Source organism: Balaenoptera acutorostrata, chromosome 3 (assembly GCF_949987535.1).
Source record: "Balaenoptera acutorostrata chromosome 3, mBalAcu1.1, whole genome shotgun sequence".
Lineage (NCBI taxonomy): Eukaryota > Metazoa > Chordata > Mammalia > Artiodactyla > Balaenopteridae > Balaenoptera > Balaenoptera acutorostrata.
The window spans coordinates 34,857,151-34,871,711 of NC_080066.1; the positions used below are offsets into that span (position 1 = coordinate 34,857,151).

At 51.0% G+C, this 14,561-nt stretch overlaps 1 protein-coding gene across 1 annotated transcript; it reads right to left on the reverse strand.

Annotated features, from left to right (window-relative positions):
* Nucleotides 1-205: 205 nt before the first annotated feature.
* STARD5 (StAR related lipid transfer domain containing 5) lies at nt 206-12,886 on the reverse strand. The gene is made up of 6 exons (XM_007194244.2): nt 12,727-12,886; nt 12,047-12,096; nt 11,565-11,697; nt 8,345-8,462; nt 7,075-7,168; nt 206-2,455 (listed from the first exon to the last, which is right to left on the reverse strand). The coding sequence occupies exons 1-6, from the start codon at nt 12,823-12,825 to the stop codon at nt 2,308-2,310; spliced, it is 642 nt and encodes a 213-aa protein (XP_007194306.1). The 5' UTR covers nt 12,826-12,886; the 3' UTR covers nt 206-2,307.
* Nucleotides 12,887-14,561: the final 1,675 nt, after the last annotated feature.

The following is a 14,561-nucleotide window of genomic DNA, read 5'->3' on the forward strand; positions in this document are numbered from 1 at the left end:
CAACTACTGAAGCCCGCACGCCTAGAGCCCGTACTCCGCAACGAGAAGCCACCGCAATGAGAAGCCCGCACACTGCAACGCTCGCTGCAACTAGAGAAAGCCTGCGCGCAGCAACGAAGACCCAACACAGCCAAAAAAATACATAAATAAATTTATTAAAAAAAAAAAAATCAGCAAGAAGGTCTTAAAACGTAAGCTCATCCATTTGAGCGTCATGATGCTGCAGTTTACAGGTGAGGTTTAGTGCGCCTTGGTCACCTTCTTCAGATCTGACAACAGGCAGAGAAAACAGTGCCTTTGCAAACAATGATTCCAGTCATCCCCAACACCGCAAACACACAAACAACAATCCCGGATCTACTTTAACTCCCCAGGGAAATGAGTCCATCCAAGAGTCTCTCCCAGGCAGCCCTCGTTCCTGGCTTTGTACAGCATCTCACTGATTCACCATCATCGTCTCATTTGCATGGACTCTTAAGCAGGCTACCCCAGGACTGGTATTCATGCCCCCAGATTTTCTTTAAAGACAGGAAGCCAAAGCACAGGAGTGTTAAGTGACTGTCCGAGGGCATCCTTTCTAACTGGCAGGGATGGGACCACTTGCACGTTTTCTGACTCTTGGTCCAGTGCTCAAACCAGTTTAACCCACTGCCAGCAGATGCACGTAGGAGCGGTGCAGGCGCGGTCCATGCAGTGGGCCCAGTGAGACGTGTTCTTGGGAGGCTGACCTCCCCTCCTGGCCAGATGGGGCAGCACAGGTGGTGCCATCTTGGTAAGACCACCACCTTCCTGGGGCTCCTGGGCTGGCGTGCCCAGAATCGGCTGGGTTTTGGGAGATCAAATCGTGATGAGTTGATACAGAACGACGTCTGGCACAAGGTAAGGACCCATTAAGTACTTGGCGAATGAATGAGTGAAATCTAAAAACATATAAGAGTCCTGTGAAGATTTCTTGATGAGAAGAGGGAGTTAGCTGGATGATCTTCATGGCATGATTGTGGGATCTGCAGCTGCGTTAGAGCCCAGAAAGGCTTTCTAACCCCCTGACACTGAGCTTTCACGTTTTAAAGCTTGCTCAGACCTCGGCACATTCAGAAGACAGGCACCCCAGGACTCAAAGGTGGGGAAGCAAGATACTCTGATACAAGGGGAATGTTTTCCATCTGGAGGCGCAAAGGCTGAGGACTCCGGAAATTTTCTGCTAGTAACCTGAGAAACTGCAATACGAGTGCACTCTGGTCAAACACACGTGGGGCCTCCCTCACCAGCAAGTTGGTGGGCCCATGGAGGAGCTTGTGAGGGAATGTTGGAGAATTCCACACAGGACTGTGTGGCCCTGACCGGAGTGAAGGAAAGGGAGTCGTGTGCCCGCTGAAGCCCCTTCCAGGTGGCAAGGCCGTGCTCCCTGGTTCCGATGATGCACCGGGCTGGGCATAGCCCGTTTGGGGTCGTTTCATCTTGCAGCAGAGCCTGGGGGGGATTTTAGCCAGCACTGCTGGGGGTGGGGCATCTGCTCTTCCGTCCTTCCCGCTGACAGCAGTACGGGCTCACCAGGTCCTGGAGGCCAGAGGACTCCTACTCCATCTTCTATAACAGAACAAGTTCTCCTCCAAGTTCCCCTTGTAGGTGCCCTGAGCCCAGAATCAATTCCAGAGCGCTGCCTGGGCAGATTCAAACTGCCAGGTTTCACTGGGGCGCCTGAAATTTAACTCATGCAGGGGAAAAAGAGAGAAAAATGATTTGAATAGAAGAGACAACAAAAGGAGTACTGGAAGTGTTTTTTCCTGAATGCTTATCTCATTTTTAAGCATCATTTTGCCAGGCTGACGTCTTTTAAGGGGGAGAGTCTGGCACGGTATCAGAAACACACATCCGGGGATCTGTGGCACAGGACTGAGAGCTCGAATGCCACCAAGGGGCTGAGCCAGGTTTTCGGGATTGATGGTGATTCTTCTCGACAAACGGGGAAACATGGTCTCTGAGAGTGATCGGCACAGAAAGGCTTTGGACCCGAGAGCATCGCACGGTGCCCGGGCAGAGTCCCTGTCCGGTGGCCGGGGGGGGCTTGGGGGGCACCCTGCTGGAGGAGGGGTGCTTGGGTAACGGCAGCCCCGCCCAAGTGGAAGGAGGAGCAGGAGGGGCCGGGGCTGCCTCTGGCTGATGTCCCTGGAGATGAACTGGTCATTGGTGGGTTCCAAAGGTAGAGCAGTCCCAAAGAAGCCCGTGTTCTCCCAGGCTCTCCAGCTGCGTCCCAACAATGGCAGCTCTGCACGAGTCATGGCAGTTCTCGGCCCACCAGCCAGGATGTCAGCCGTAGAATTTCTTCACTGCTTTCTGGAGGTTGGCGTAAAACCCGGCCATGCTGCGGGGAAAGAAGGAGTCCACCACGCCCTGCGGAAGGTAACCGCTGAGGTCGGTCTGGAAGAACGTGACCAGGCTGGTCTTGTCAGGCTCCCTGTGAAAGCAAGGCCAGGGCTGTTATGTGTCTGGAGCAGAAAGCCCGCCCAGGGAAATGGCCCAGACTCAGGGGTTTCGCTGGGTTCACTGCCCAGGGCGTCCCTCTGGACCTGCTTCTTTTCAGGATGGAAGCGGGTCCTCTCGTGGATGCTTCCATGGCCCCACCAGGCCATTGAGCGACGACGAACCCCCACTTCCAGCCCAGGAGGGTCATTCGTTCCCTGTGCCCGATTCACTCGGCAAAGGCTTTCAGAGAACTCACTCCTGTACCGGGTCCTGGGAGGAACAGACATGATGCTGCCCTCTGTCCATTTAGGGCAGCGGTTCTCCAAATGGCCTGGCAGCTCCTGGGGGTTCCTAACACCCTTTCAAGGGGTCTGCAAGGTCAGAGCTATTTTCGTCACAGCACTAAGATGTGATTTGCCTTTTCCACTCCCATTCTCTCAGCGTGTACTTCATTCTCACAAGTTTTACCTTGGCCAGGACCATGAAGGCATGGGCTTCGTGGAGACCACTGAGCATTTTATTTGAATGGAGCTGTCAGCAGCTTCCGGGGGAGGTTTCCAGAGGCTACATGACGTGTGATATCACAACAGACTGAATGCAGAAGCAGATATGAGCTTCTGTTAAACCTGACATTAAAGAGATTTCTCAAAATGTCAAACAGGGTCACTCTTCACTATTTTTCCTCTTTTGAAAAATATGGTTACTTTTCACAAAAATATTTATGTGAATGTATAATACACGTATTATCATTATTTTAAAATAAATGTTTTTTAAATGTCCCGGTTTTAATTTCAAATATAGTAAATACTGATGGATATAATCCACATGAACAAAAGCGCTTTGATGCCCTGAATAATATTTAAGAGTGTACTGGAGCCTCAGACCAAAAATGTGAGAATGGCTGACTTAGAGACCTGACACATAACTCGCGCACATGAGAAGGGGCTTCGGCTGGGGTGGCAGAAGCCCCGAGGGAGGCCACAACGTGGAACATGGCACAGACCCGTGCTGAAGTCGAGAGGCAGGGTCCGCTCACCAACCTAGCAACTCAGCGGACCTCCCTGGGCTGCAGACGTACTGGCCTCCTGCTCAGGGGCACAAGGGCAGTGAAGCCCACCAGCGAGAGTCAGATTCAGTGAGGGGCATGCACGGGAGGAGACGGGACCCAACTTGGTAGGGACCAGGGGTCTTCAGTGTCACAAACTTCCCAATTGCCAGGACCACAAAGGCACGGGCTTTGCGGGGACCATTTGGCGTTTCATTTGAGTGGAGCTGTCAGCAGCCTCAGAGTCTCATCAGGAACCCCACGGAGCATTGCACCTGCCCATCAAGTGTTTCCTGACATCCTGGAGGTCAAGGGCTGAGAAGTGGAGACCCTTTAGAACCCCGCCCTCCCTCCCAGATGCACAGACAGGGCCGGGGGCCAGCAGATGAACGACAGTGCAGGACGGCACTGGCTGGGCAGGCTTCTCTACTCTGCTCATGCCTTCTCTGCACAGAGCCTGAACTCGGGGTTCGGGGGGCACAGACTGCCTTCCATCCCAAAGCCTCAGCATCATCGGACTCTGTTCCTTGCTCACCAGCCCCCAGCCCCTCCACCTGTGCTGGGACCTTCTCTCTTCTCCCTGCTCCTCCTGCCCTGGGCTCACTCAAGCCCCCATACTTCTCAGTGCTGTCCTATTTGGCCTGAACAGGTGAGGGAGAAAGTCTGCTCGGGACCATGCTTTCCTCCGGGTGAGGACGGGGCTTGGTAGGGGGTAAACACGCAACAGGCCGGGTGGAAGAGGCAAACTCGGTACCTTACAGAGTGGTCACGGTGAAGAGCGCTTCTCGCTTGGACGTCATTAACAGAGCGGGCAAAGGGGGGCTCAGAGCGATGTTGGAATCACCTGGTCTCCCCATGGAGAAGGCTGGGCTAGATAACGGCGTCCGCCACCGGTCCTTGTTGTAAGGATTCGTGAGATAACATGTGCAGGGCACTCAGCAGACTCGCTGGGCACAGAGCAGGGCTGCATTCACGATGTGATTATGCTGCCCCTGCTACAAACACCAGCCCCCCCGCCTGGAGAACAAGCAGAGCCCGACAGCTCTGCCCTGTCCGCTGCAGCCACTCGACTCAGGCACCACCATGCCTCACCTCTAATTAGTGCCCTTGCCCTGGCTCACAACCTCGCCCACTCCAGAGGCATCACAGCACTGGACACCCAGCCCAGAGCACATCCTGCTCCAGACTCCCCACCAGCTCCCCGTTCGATTCCGAGCACAGCGCCCACGACTCCAAGGTGTGGGCCCTGCTACCTCGGTGACCGGATCTCCTTGCCTTCCCCCTGCTCACTGCCATCTGGCACAATGGCCTCCGTGCCATTCCCTAAATGCCCCTTGCCTGCCCCCACCTCAGGGACTATGGACCTGCTTATCCCTCTGCCAGGCACGCACTCCCCCCAGCCCCCTTCCATCCCCAAGGCTCCCTGTGCTGTGCTTTGGTCAAACGTCCTATCACGGGGGCCTTTGGTGACCCCCCAGATGTCTAGCTCCCCCATCCCTCCCCGGCACCTTTATCTGGTTTCAGTTTTCTCCATATCATTTAAAATCGATCATTACAAGCATGTACATCTGATATAATTATGGTGCTTGTGTTTTGTCTGTCTACCTTGCTCCCACTAGAATCTAAGTTCCAAGAAGGCTTATCTGTTTTGAGGGGTCAATATCTAGATTAAGAGCATAGATTTTGGAGTCAGATGCTATAGCTTGACCAGCTCCTTGCTGTGTGATCTTGAGTAAGTTAGATAACCTCTCTGTGCCCAGAGTCCTCATATAAAAAATGAAGGTAATAACAGTACCTTAGAATTGTTATAAGAATAAAAATGAGTTAAATTATAAAATATAAAGAATAGAAGAGTGCCTGACACACAGGAGTGATGTATAAACATTTGCTGCTGTTCCTGTCACGATTAGTATCATTTCTTGAATCCATAGCACCTAGAACAGGCCTATATTCATAGAGTGATGGGAACCATCATTGTCACAGGTTTCAGATCCACGTAAAATGCTTTCAAGCGAGCTGAGTCAAAACCTCCACACTAGGGACTTCCCTGGTGGTCCAGGGGTTAAGACCCCACGCTTCCACTGCAGCGGAGGCAGGTTCCATCCCTGGTGGGGGAACTAAGATCCCACATGCTGTGTGGTGCAGCCAAAAGATAAAACAAGATATATATATATATATATATGGAACATCTTGGGAAGAAATATTTGTAACATATATAATAAAAAATGTTTTAAAAATGTCTTAAGAAAAAAACCTCCACACTAGCTGGGTTTTGTGGGATCTTTCTGGCGCTAAGTGACCCAGCTACAAAGTCTGTGCAATCAACTATTGCTATCTGGAATGAGGCATAATGATACTCATCATATTGTGCGTTCTCCCCAAGGAAGATATCCACGGAATTCAGCCCCTAAGGGGAAAGTGCTCTGACTCTTATTCTGAAAATTCCTCTGTGTGTGTGTGTGTGTGTGTGTGTGTGTGTGCGCACGCACGCGCATGGTGAGGGGAGCTGTGTTGGATTGCAGCTATGCTATTATTTTCAAACTCATAACGTTTTGCTACGTTTAACAGAAGTCTGCCACAAGATGTGTGAAAAGCCAGCTTAGTCGGAAGTGTTACGTGGAGGTGTGGGATGCGGGTTTTCGGTACAATGCTATGGCACCAAAACCCTTCTCCTGGGATTGTGCGGTGACAGCATCGATGTTTCCCCTGCTGGTGTCTGTTTGTGGGTTGCAGGGTGACAGGGACAGACCCTCAGGTACAGTTTCTTTCTTTGTCAACTTGAGTAGTTCCCAGGATAAACCACTGACCTTCAGGTTATTATTACACGGAAAGCTCCTGGTAAAAACCTGGCCCCGGTGGTCCAGTGGTTAAGACTCCACGCTTCCACTGCAAGGGGCGTGGGTTCGATCCCTGGTCAGGGAACTAAGATCCCTCATGCTGCTCGGTGAAGCCAAAAACAAAAACCCAAAAAAACAAAAAGAACCTGGCCATGACCTGCGAGAAAATGGGGCCAGAACCATTTCTGAGCTCAGTTCTGGGGCTGACCCACGGTGTGCTCTGAGAATCGCCCTTTAGCCCTGAGCATCTCCACCCCATTCTTCAGTGAGGGGTGAAGAGCACCGTGTGGGATGCGGGGTGAGGCTAGCTAAGCTCTTGGCTGCTCCAGGCTGGTGGAGAGCACTCAGAACACGGAGGAGAAGACTTGGTGCCCAGGGCCCGCACGGCCAGCCTGGGACCCTGCACAGACCACCTAACTTCCCCGAGCCTCAGTTTCCTCATTTGCTAAATGCGACCGTGACATTTGCCCAGCTTGCCTGGGGCCGGAGGGAGGGATCCCCACATCAGAAATAATGACACCTCACCACAATTCTTTCCCAAGTGCCTAGAACTTTGGCGTGTTACGTCACCAATGTGTATGTATAGGGTTCTGTAACATCAAGGCCTACAGAGTGGTGAGGCATTTTTATTACTGCGAATCATCATTAATGTTGCCATTGAGTAGAATGTCCTCAGTTAAGCCACAGTTAGGTCTGGGCACATCATTCAATCCAAGAGGTTATCCTTACCCTGGCAGAGGTCCACAGAAGCAACCGCAAGGATGGTTAAATCCTCTCACGTAACCTGGCTTTGGGGGACATAACAGATGCTCCACGCTGGTAGCTGGAAGACAGAGAAAGATGGTCAGTGAGCTACAACTTCGGGCAGTTGGGCCACTGCCGCTGAAGGGCCTTACCGGGCACTCACGGTGGGTACAGACCAATCACCTGGAGCCCAGGCGTCAGAGGACGACCCTGCCACTTGGCCCTGAGCTCTTCCTACTGCCACCCCCCTGTCCCTCACACTCACACACACGTTCACACACACTCGTGCTCACACACACACACTCATGTCCACAGCTTCCCCAAGCCTGCTGGAATATTAGAGAAAAGAACATTTCAGACTATGAGGCTTGGGGGCAGGAGAACGAAGGGACCCCTCTCAAATCGCAGCCGAGGGAGGTGTGGATGGACACACGACCTACCCCCATGTGGAAGATTCAGAGGAGTGGCAGGCGCCGTGGCTTTCAGTGGGAGGCACCACAGAAAGTGCAGAGGCAGGAACTCTGCTCCTCGCGGGAAGGAGGGGAGCGGACAGCCCCACAGCCCTCTTGGGAAGGTGCCCTGTGGGTGCAGGGAATCACCGCACCCTGGGGTTCCCTGAAGCCAAACCATACCCCGCATGTCTAGGGTACAAACTATGCGCCTCAGCAGGGATGAAAATGGGGTGCTGACGAAATCTGTGATTTATAACTAAAATTACTAGTGTGTGGACTCTCCCATCTCAGACCTCCTTGGCACAGAATCTCCCCAAACATGACAAGGGGAGGCTGGCACAGAAAAAGGGACCCAGGGCTTCCCTGGTGGTGCAGTGGTTGAGAATCTGCCTGCCAATGCAGGGGACACGGGTTCGAGCCCTGGTCTGGGAAGATCCCACATGCCGCAGAGCAGCTAGGCCCGTGAGCCACAACTACTGAGCCTGCGCGTCTGGAACCTGTGCTCCACAACAAGAGAGGCCACGATAATGAGAGGCCCGCGCACCGCGATGAAGAGTGGCCCCCGCTTGCCGCAGCTAGAGGAAGCCCTCGCACAGAAACGAAGACCCAACACAGACCAAAAATAAATAAATAAATAATAATTAAAGGTGCTAAAAAAGAAAAAAAAAAAGAAAAAGGGACCCAGGCTGTGAGTGCTCCAGGGATTTCCAGCTGGTCGGCTTTCCTTGAGGAGCTGGGCGGGTGTGGAGGAGACAGAGCCCAGCGTCCCACGAAGGCTTTGCAGCAGCCCTGCCGTCACTCACCATTGGAACTGATGGTCCCATCCTCATACGTCTTGACCAGCACCAGGTCCACAAAGTCTCTGGGAGAGATGAGCTTCATGACGGCCGAGGGGGTGGTGGTTCTGCTGACGCACTGTGTCTGTCAGAGCAAAGGGGGATCCAGCTGCGTCTGATGGCCGCGCATCTGCTCCCCAACCCAACTCGACTCGGAGCTCATCCAACCTGTTCCAATACCCCAGGGTCTAGAAAATGGGAATAGAACTGACAGCAGGGTGGCGCTGTGACCTGGAGGGTCTAGAATGAACTTTCCTGGACGGGCCAAGGGTCATGGCAACACACCCAGCTCTTAGAATCTAGGGTTGTGACACGGGCTGCCCATGGCTGATCAGGACCACTCTGAGCTTATGTCTCAAAAGATCATGAGAGTTGCCATTAATTGAGCACGTAGTTAAGAGCCTGGCTCGACAAAGCTCTCAGTGGTCCTTTGCAACTGAGAAATAGGTTTCATGAACCCATTTGACAGGTGAGGAAACTGAGGCTTGGAGAGATGAAGGAATTCACCACAAAGCTCAGGGTGGAGATGAGGCTTGAACAGGGCCAGGAGTAGGGTGAGGCAAGAGAGGCCATTCCTTCCTAAGGCCGACCCAGTACTTGCTTAACCCTGAGAGCAGTGCCTCCTTAAATGTGTGTCCTGGGCAGCTTTCTGGTTTCTCCCAGCCCCAGCCCTGGGAGGGAGCACCCCTTGAACTGCACTCCATCTCAGAATATCCCACCAAGTCCATTCTCCCACTTTACAAGCCAAGTGCCCTTCAAACCCACCTCATGCTTTATCTCATGATTCCCCTCCTCCAGCAGGACCCCAGTCCTTTCAAGGTCACAAGGTACAGGTCAGGCCCGAGGATGGGACAGTCCTGGGGAGACCTCTGGGGAGCAGGCGAGAAGGTCTCTTGCTTCTTTGGCTATTAAGACTCGGGGCACCGTGTGTGGCTGAGAAAAGTCTGACCCTGGGTATGAGTCTTCCAGGTGGGCGTGCAATCCCTGGGGGCACTTGAGAACTTTCCAGTGGGCTCTGGGAGCACTGGGAATCAGTTTCCAGATAGCTCATCTTCCACGTGTCCTTCCTAGAATGACCTGCCTGAGAACAGCCTGCACCTTCATGCAGGTTTCCCTTTCCCACCTGAAAAAGGTGCCACATACCCCACCCATCTGGAATCTTCCAATCATACACTGTCCTAGGGTGTAAAATCCCCCAGGGAGCCAAGGGGACACTGAGGGATGCTGATTTCAATATTTAACCACGGCACTGCACACTGGAATTAGAATTTCCATGTTTTCCCCTCTCTTAAAGCATATATTCTTTTCAAAGGCCAAAGCTTGTTGCTAGAAACAAGGTAATTTTGCCTTTTCTGAATTCTAGTAGTTTGTAGTAGGAATGGCAGAAGTGATGAGATTTAAAAAAAAATAACTCTACAGCTTCCACTCCTGATTATTGCTACAAAACGCATCAATCCTGAAGGAGAGTGTCTGGAGAACAAGATGAAGAGAACATATTGGTAAGAAATGCTGAAAGCGGCAGCACGTGTTATAACTGCCACAAACTTGTGGCATGGCTCTGTATCTCATCCATCCATCCATCCATCCATCTACTATCTATCAATCTTTGAATTAGGATATTTGAGATTTGTCAAAATCATGCTGTCATTCTGTTATTACGTTTCCATTATGTTTCTTTCAAAGGGCATTAACCCATGTTTCCTCAACTTCAAGCATTTGTGTATAATTATTTGTATACTATCTTCACAATTTTTTCCTATCTCTAGTAGCATCTATCCTGTTATTCACTTAATATTTTTATCTAAATGTGGTCACTTTTTAAAACTTATTTTAAAAAGGAGGCTATTTAACTACTGGAAATGAAAAAAAGGTACCACTTGGCATAAATAAAAGACAACTGCAAATATATATATATATGTATACATATACACACACACAAGGGATTTTTGGGTTCTAATTCTGAGCCTGAGGCCAGCTGTCTGTTTGTTATAATGGAGATTCACAAGTGTTAAACAGGTGTCAAAGGCACATTAGCACCTATCCCAGACTTTTCCCTTCAAGTTATCAGAGAGATTGAAGAAGATTTGAAATGGGGTGACCTCGCTATGCGTGATTCAATTTCAGCTTTGACTGTTAAAGACCTATTACACTGTATCACCTAGTGCCCCAACATTATGTGCCCCACCCTTCAGGAAACACTGACATAATTTGTGATAATGAACTGAAATGTGAATTCTTGGTCAAGGTTAAGAACACTTGGGTCCTACGGATTGACCAGTAAAGAACTACGGCTTGAGGTTTCACAGCACCATCTATAGAAACACCCAAGAGGGTACCATGTCCACAGATGTCAAAATCAAGGCACCATTCAAATCAAAAGAAGCTGGCAACATTTCCCCAGGGCAACTTTTTAATTTGTTTTGGCTATGTTTTGTTTGTTTTTTTCTCCTTAACTTCTATAATCAAAAGGAGGTGGATACTTAATACTACAGAGGATCCCAGGGCAGGACAAACTAGATCTTTGTTGCCCAATATGGTAGCCACTAGTTCCATGTGGCTATTTAAATTTACATCGAGTCATGAAAATTAAATAAAATTAGCAATTTATTTCTTCAAACTAGACACCTTTCAAATGCTCTGTGGCCACGTGGGGCTAGTGGCTACAGTATTGAACAGCGCTGTTGTAGAATATTTCCATCATAGCAGAAAGTCCTCCTGGGCAGCGCTAGAGTAGATACCACACATTTTACCAGTGGAGCAACTGTCATCCGGCATCTGCCACCTGGCACAGCGTCACAGCTGGCAGAGAATCCTGACTCTTTGGCCAGGACTCAATTCATTACCATGGTCCCAGAAACGGGCAATACTTCAAACTAGAGCTGATGTGTCCAACCCAGGCACTGCTTCAGCATCCTCAGAGCTCATGTTCACTCTGCACTCCTGCTTTCATCATCCGCTGCTATGTTCTCTCAGCTCTGTTTAGGGCAGCTCTACCTCTCTGGGTCTCATTGTTGCCTACCTGTACCTGGGCCGAGGCTGGGTTTGAGTGTCAAGCAGTGGGCAACCTGTTTGCTGGGCATCAGGGGCTCACAGTGTACTCCTCTTGCCTAAAGGTATCACTGACCCCCCCGCAGAGGGAACAGAGTCAGCTTACTGTCTAGCGATAACAGTGCTTGGAAAGACTTACATCAGTGATGCTTTCGATAATTTCAAAACTGTTCACATTCTCATCCCACTTATCTCGTAGGGTCCCAGCAAGTGGTTTCACACAGTCCCACACCTGCTCTGGTGTCCCATTCACAATGCCTTCTCCTCGGTACCTGGAGCACAAAGAGGAATGTGACCCCAAGGCATCAAACTGGTTTATCCTGGGATTACATATAAGGACTAGAAGTCATGTCTGTCACTGTTAAGACAGCCTTGCAGATAAGGGGCTGACATTTACCAGCTCACCTCCCCTCAGGCCTGCAGAAATGGACGGACGGCAAGCTTTCAGAAGAATATAGTTTGAGGAAATGATGTAGTTAAACACGGAAACTTTTCTGGAAGATAACTGGCAAGTTGATTCCAGGTGCTAGGGTTGACTGGCGTCTCTTAGGAAGCAAACCCGCAGAAATAGCAGGAAAGGTGTGGCACCTTTGACAAGCTTTGAACAAGGGGTGCACTTACAGGTTCCCTGGAAACTCCACAGACGGCCTCCAGGAAACTGAAACTCCGTTCTGTCAAAAGGCACAGAATCGCAAAATTTTAGAGCTAGAATGGCCCTTGGGAGATCACCAGGCCCAATCCCCTGTTTTACGGAAGAAAAGTCTACAGCCCCAAGAGATGCAAATCGCCAAGGTACCCAACTGACATGTAGCAGAGTGGGGACTGGTCCAGGACAAAGCTGCCCCCAGGAGGATGTGATGGACAAAGGGATCTTATGTGGCTGACTTGAAGAGCGCTGGGGAGTTTTCAAACCACCTTAAAAACCACCATGCACCTTGTTTCCTCGGGCAATTTTGGTCTGTTTGTTAAAAATCCTAAGTGTCCAGTGAGCAGCACCATCCCTCTGCCACCCTCCTGGGAACGCAGAGAGGGGCTCCTGCTCCAAAGAACGGAGTAAAGGCTTTGGAGCCTGATGCTTCCGGTTCCATTCTAATCATTTACCAGCCAGGTGACCTTGGCCAAGTCTTTCAAAGAAAGGGGCGGATACTTATCTCTGGGGGGGGGGGCGTCATTGTGTGCAAAACAGGCCGGAGGATGGAACGCAGAAAACCTCCAGGAGAGGGGCAGCCTGGGGGCTTCTGGAACCCCGGCCCCACGGAGCAAAGGCCCTTCGACCCCTTCCTGCCCAGCTCCTCACTCACGCCTTCCCGGCAAATCTTCCATCCTGACTCGTCTCGCCGGTACTGAAGCATCTTCTCCGCCACCGCCTCGCTTATCTGCGCGGCCAACGCCGGGTCCATTGCGCCGAGAGCTGCGCGAGGTTGCTGGGGAGCAGGTGCGGGGTGCGGTGGCGGCCGGGCACTTAGCTATGGGAGGCCGGAAAGCCCGGGCCAGCAGAGGAGCCCAGGCCCAGTCCCGCCCCCGCTCTAGGATTGGCCTAGACCGTCAGACAGACCCCGCCTCGCTCTGAGATTGGCAGGGCCGGAGATCCACCGGCCGGTCACTGCAGGACGCCCTTCGCCCCGAGGGGTCCAAGGCGCTCCCCGTAGGTCCTGCAGGACCTGCTTTTCGCCTGTCCCAGCTCAAGGAGGGGCTTGGGACGCCGGAACTTGAGGCCAGTGGTGGAGAGCCAAGTGGGCCGGGCCAGGTCGTGGGCAACGTCGTAGACTTGTATAAGGAGCGTGGAGCTCTGTCTTGAATGCACAGAGGCTTTCAGCCAGGCTGGACGACGGAGAAATTTCCATCCGAAATACCTTTTTAGGGCGGCTGTTGCAGGTGTGCAAGAGGGAATGAGCGTAGAGACTGGGAGGCCCGTTAGGAAGCTGCAGCGATAGTGGGAGAGATGGAGGTGGTCTGGAGCAGGGGCTGGGTGGTGGGGGTGGAGAGAAGAGGACCCCTCGTAAAGTGCTTAGAAGGTAGAACGTAGAGATCTCTGTGACAGATGGTGGAGGCCGGAGGAGCAGGAATCATCGTGACTCCCACCTTCTGGCTTGAGCCATGGGTGGCTTAGCTGAGCTGGGGACAAGACAGGCTGGAGGGGGAACATGGTGCGTTCAGTTCTGGGCATGTTCAGTTGGAGGTGCCTGAAAGACCTCTATGTGATGTCCGGGAGACAGTGGAATACGCTGGCATCTGGGAGAGAGCTGGGCTCCAGATAAGAGGTCGCAGGGTTCTGTGCCTCTGGGTGGCATCTACCTTGGAGGGTGAGTGGGGGGGTCACATCCCTCCAGCCTCCTATCCTATCCTCCTCTTCAGCGCTATAACCAACTAAATATTTGAAAAGGTCAGCACTGAGATCAGTTTGTATTTTCTGTTGTGTGTGCTTATTATTTCATTTAAAGGTTTGAAAAAAAATGGTGTAAAGAAAATGACTACTTGAAACCCCTTTTTGGAAGATGTGATGGGCTGCCAGGTGTTAAGAAGCCGGATGGGGAATTAGGGAGTCCAAGTTCTAGACCTGGTTTCACCCACACTTTGTCGTGTGCTTTTGAGCAAGTCACTTAGCCTGTTTGCTTGTAGGTGAAATGGGACCATAATGAATGTCTCCCCATGCCACTGTGATAGGCAAGTGAAGAAATGCATGTGGATGTAACTTGGAGCCATTAAAAAAAAAAAAAGGACCAATAAGTTAACCATGGCTAAAAAATTAAGCACATCAAAATCTCATAAAAAGTCAGATCATAGTCTGAGGGAAAAATTAGAGCATATTTTAACTAAAAGGAAGTTTTCTTAATGTACCAAGTGCTCTTACAAATCACTAAGTCATTTTCAAATAACCCAACAGACAAAAAGAACCCATCAGATATGAACAGACACTTTGCAGAAAAAATTAGCATAGCTAACAAGGATATGAGAAGATGCAGAACCACCCTCATAGTTAGGGAATTACAAATTAAAACAAGGGGACACTTTTTACACCTATCTGAGGGACAGATCTGAAGAGGTTTGTCCTTCAGAGGACAAACAAAGGACAAACAAGAGGCTGACAAATCTGACGGCGGTTAATTCCATGTTGGTGAGTGTATGGAGAAACAGT

What these genes read in the sequence shown, in the direction of transcription:
- STARD5 (XM_007194244.2), bottom strand. Translation starts at nt 12,825, where the DNA reads ATGGACCCGGCGTTGGCCGCGCAGATAAGCGAGGCGGTGGCGGAGAAG. An exon ending in GTGGAGTTTCCAGGGAACCT is followed by an intron (nt 11,698 to 12,046) that starts GTAAGTGCACCC and finishes TTTGTGCTCCAG; the next exon opens with GTACCGAGGAGAAGGCATTG. An exon ending in TGGGACCATCAGTTCCAATG is followed by an intron (nt 7,169 to 8,344) that starts GTGAGTGACGGC and finishes TCTGTCTTCCAG; the next exon opens with CTACCAGCGTGGAGCATCTG.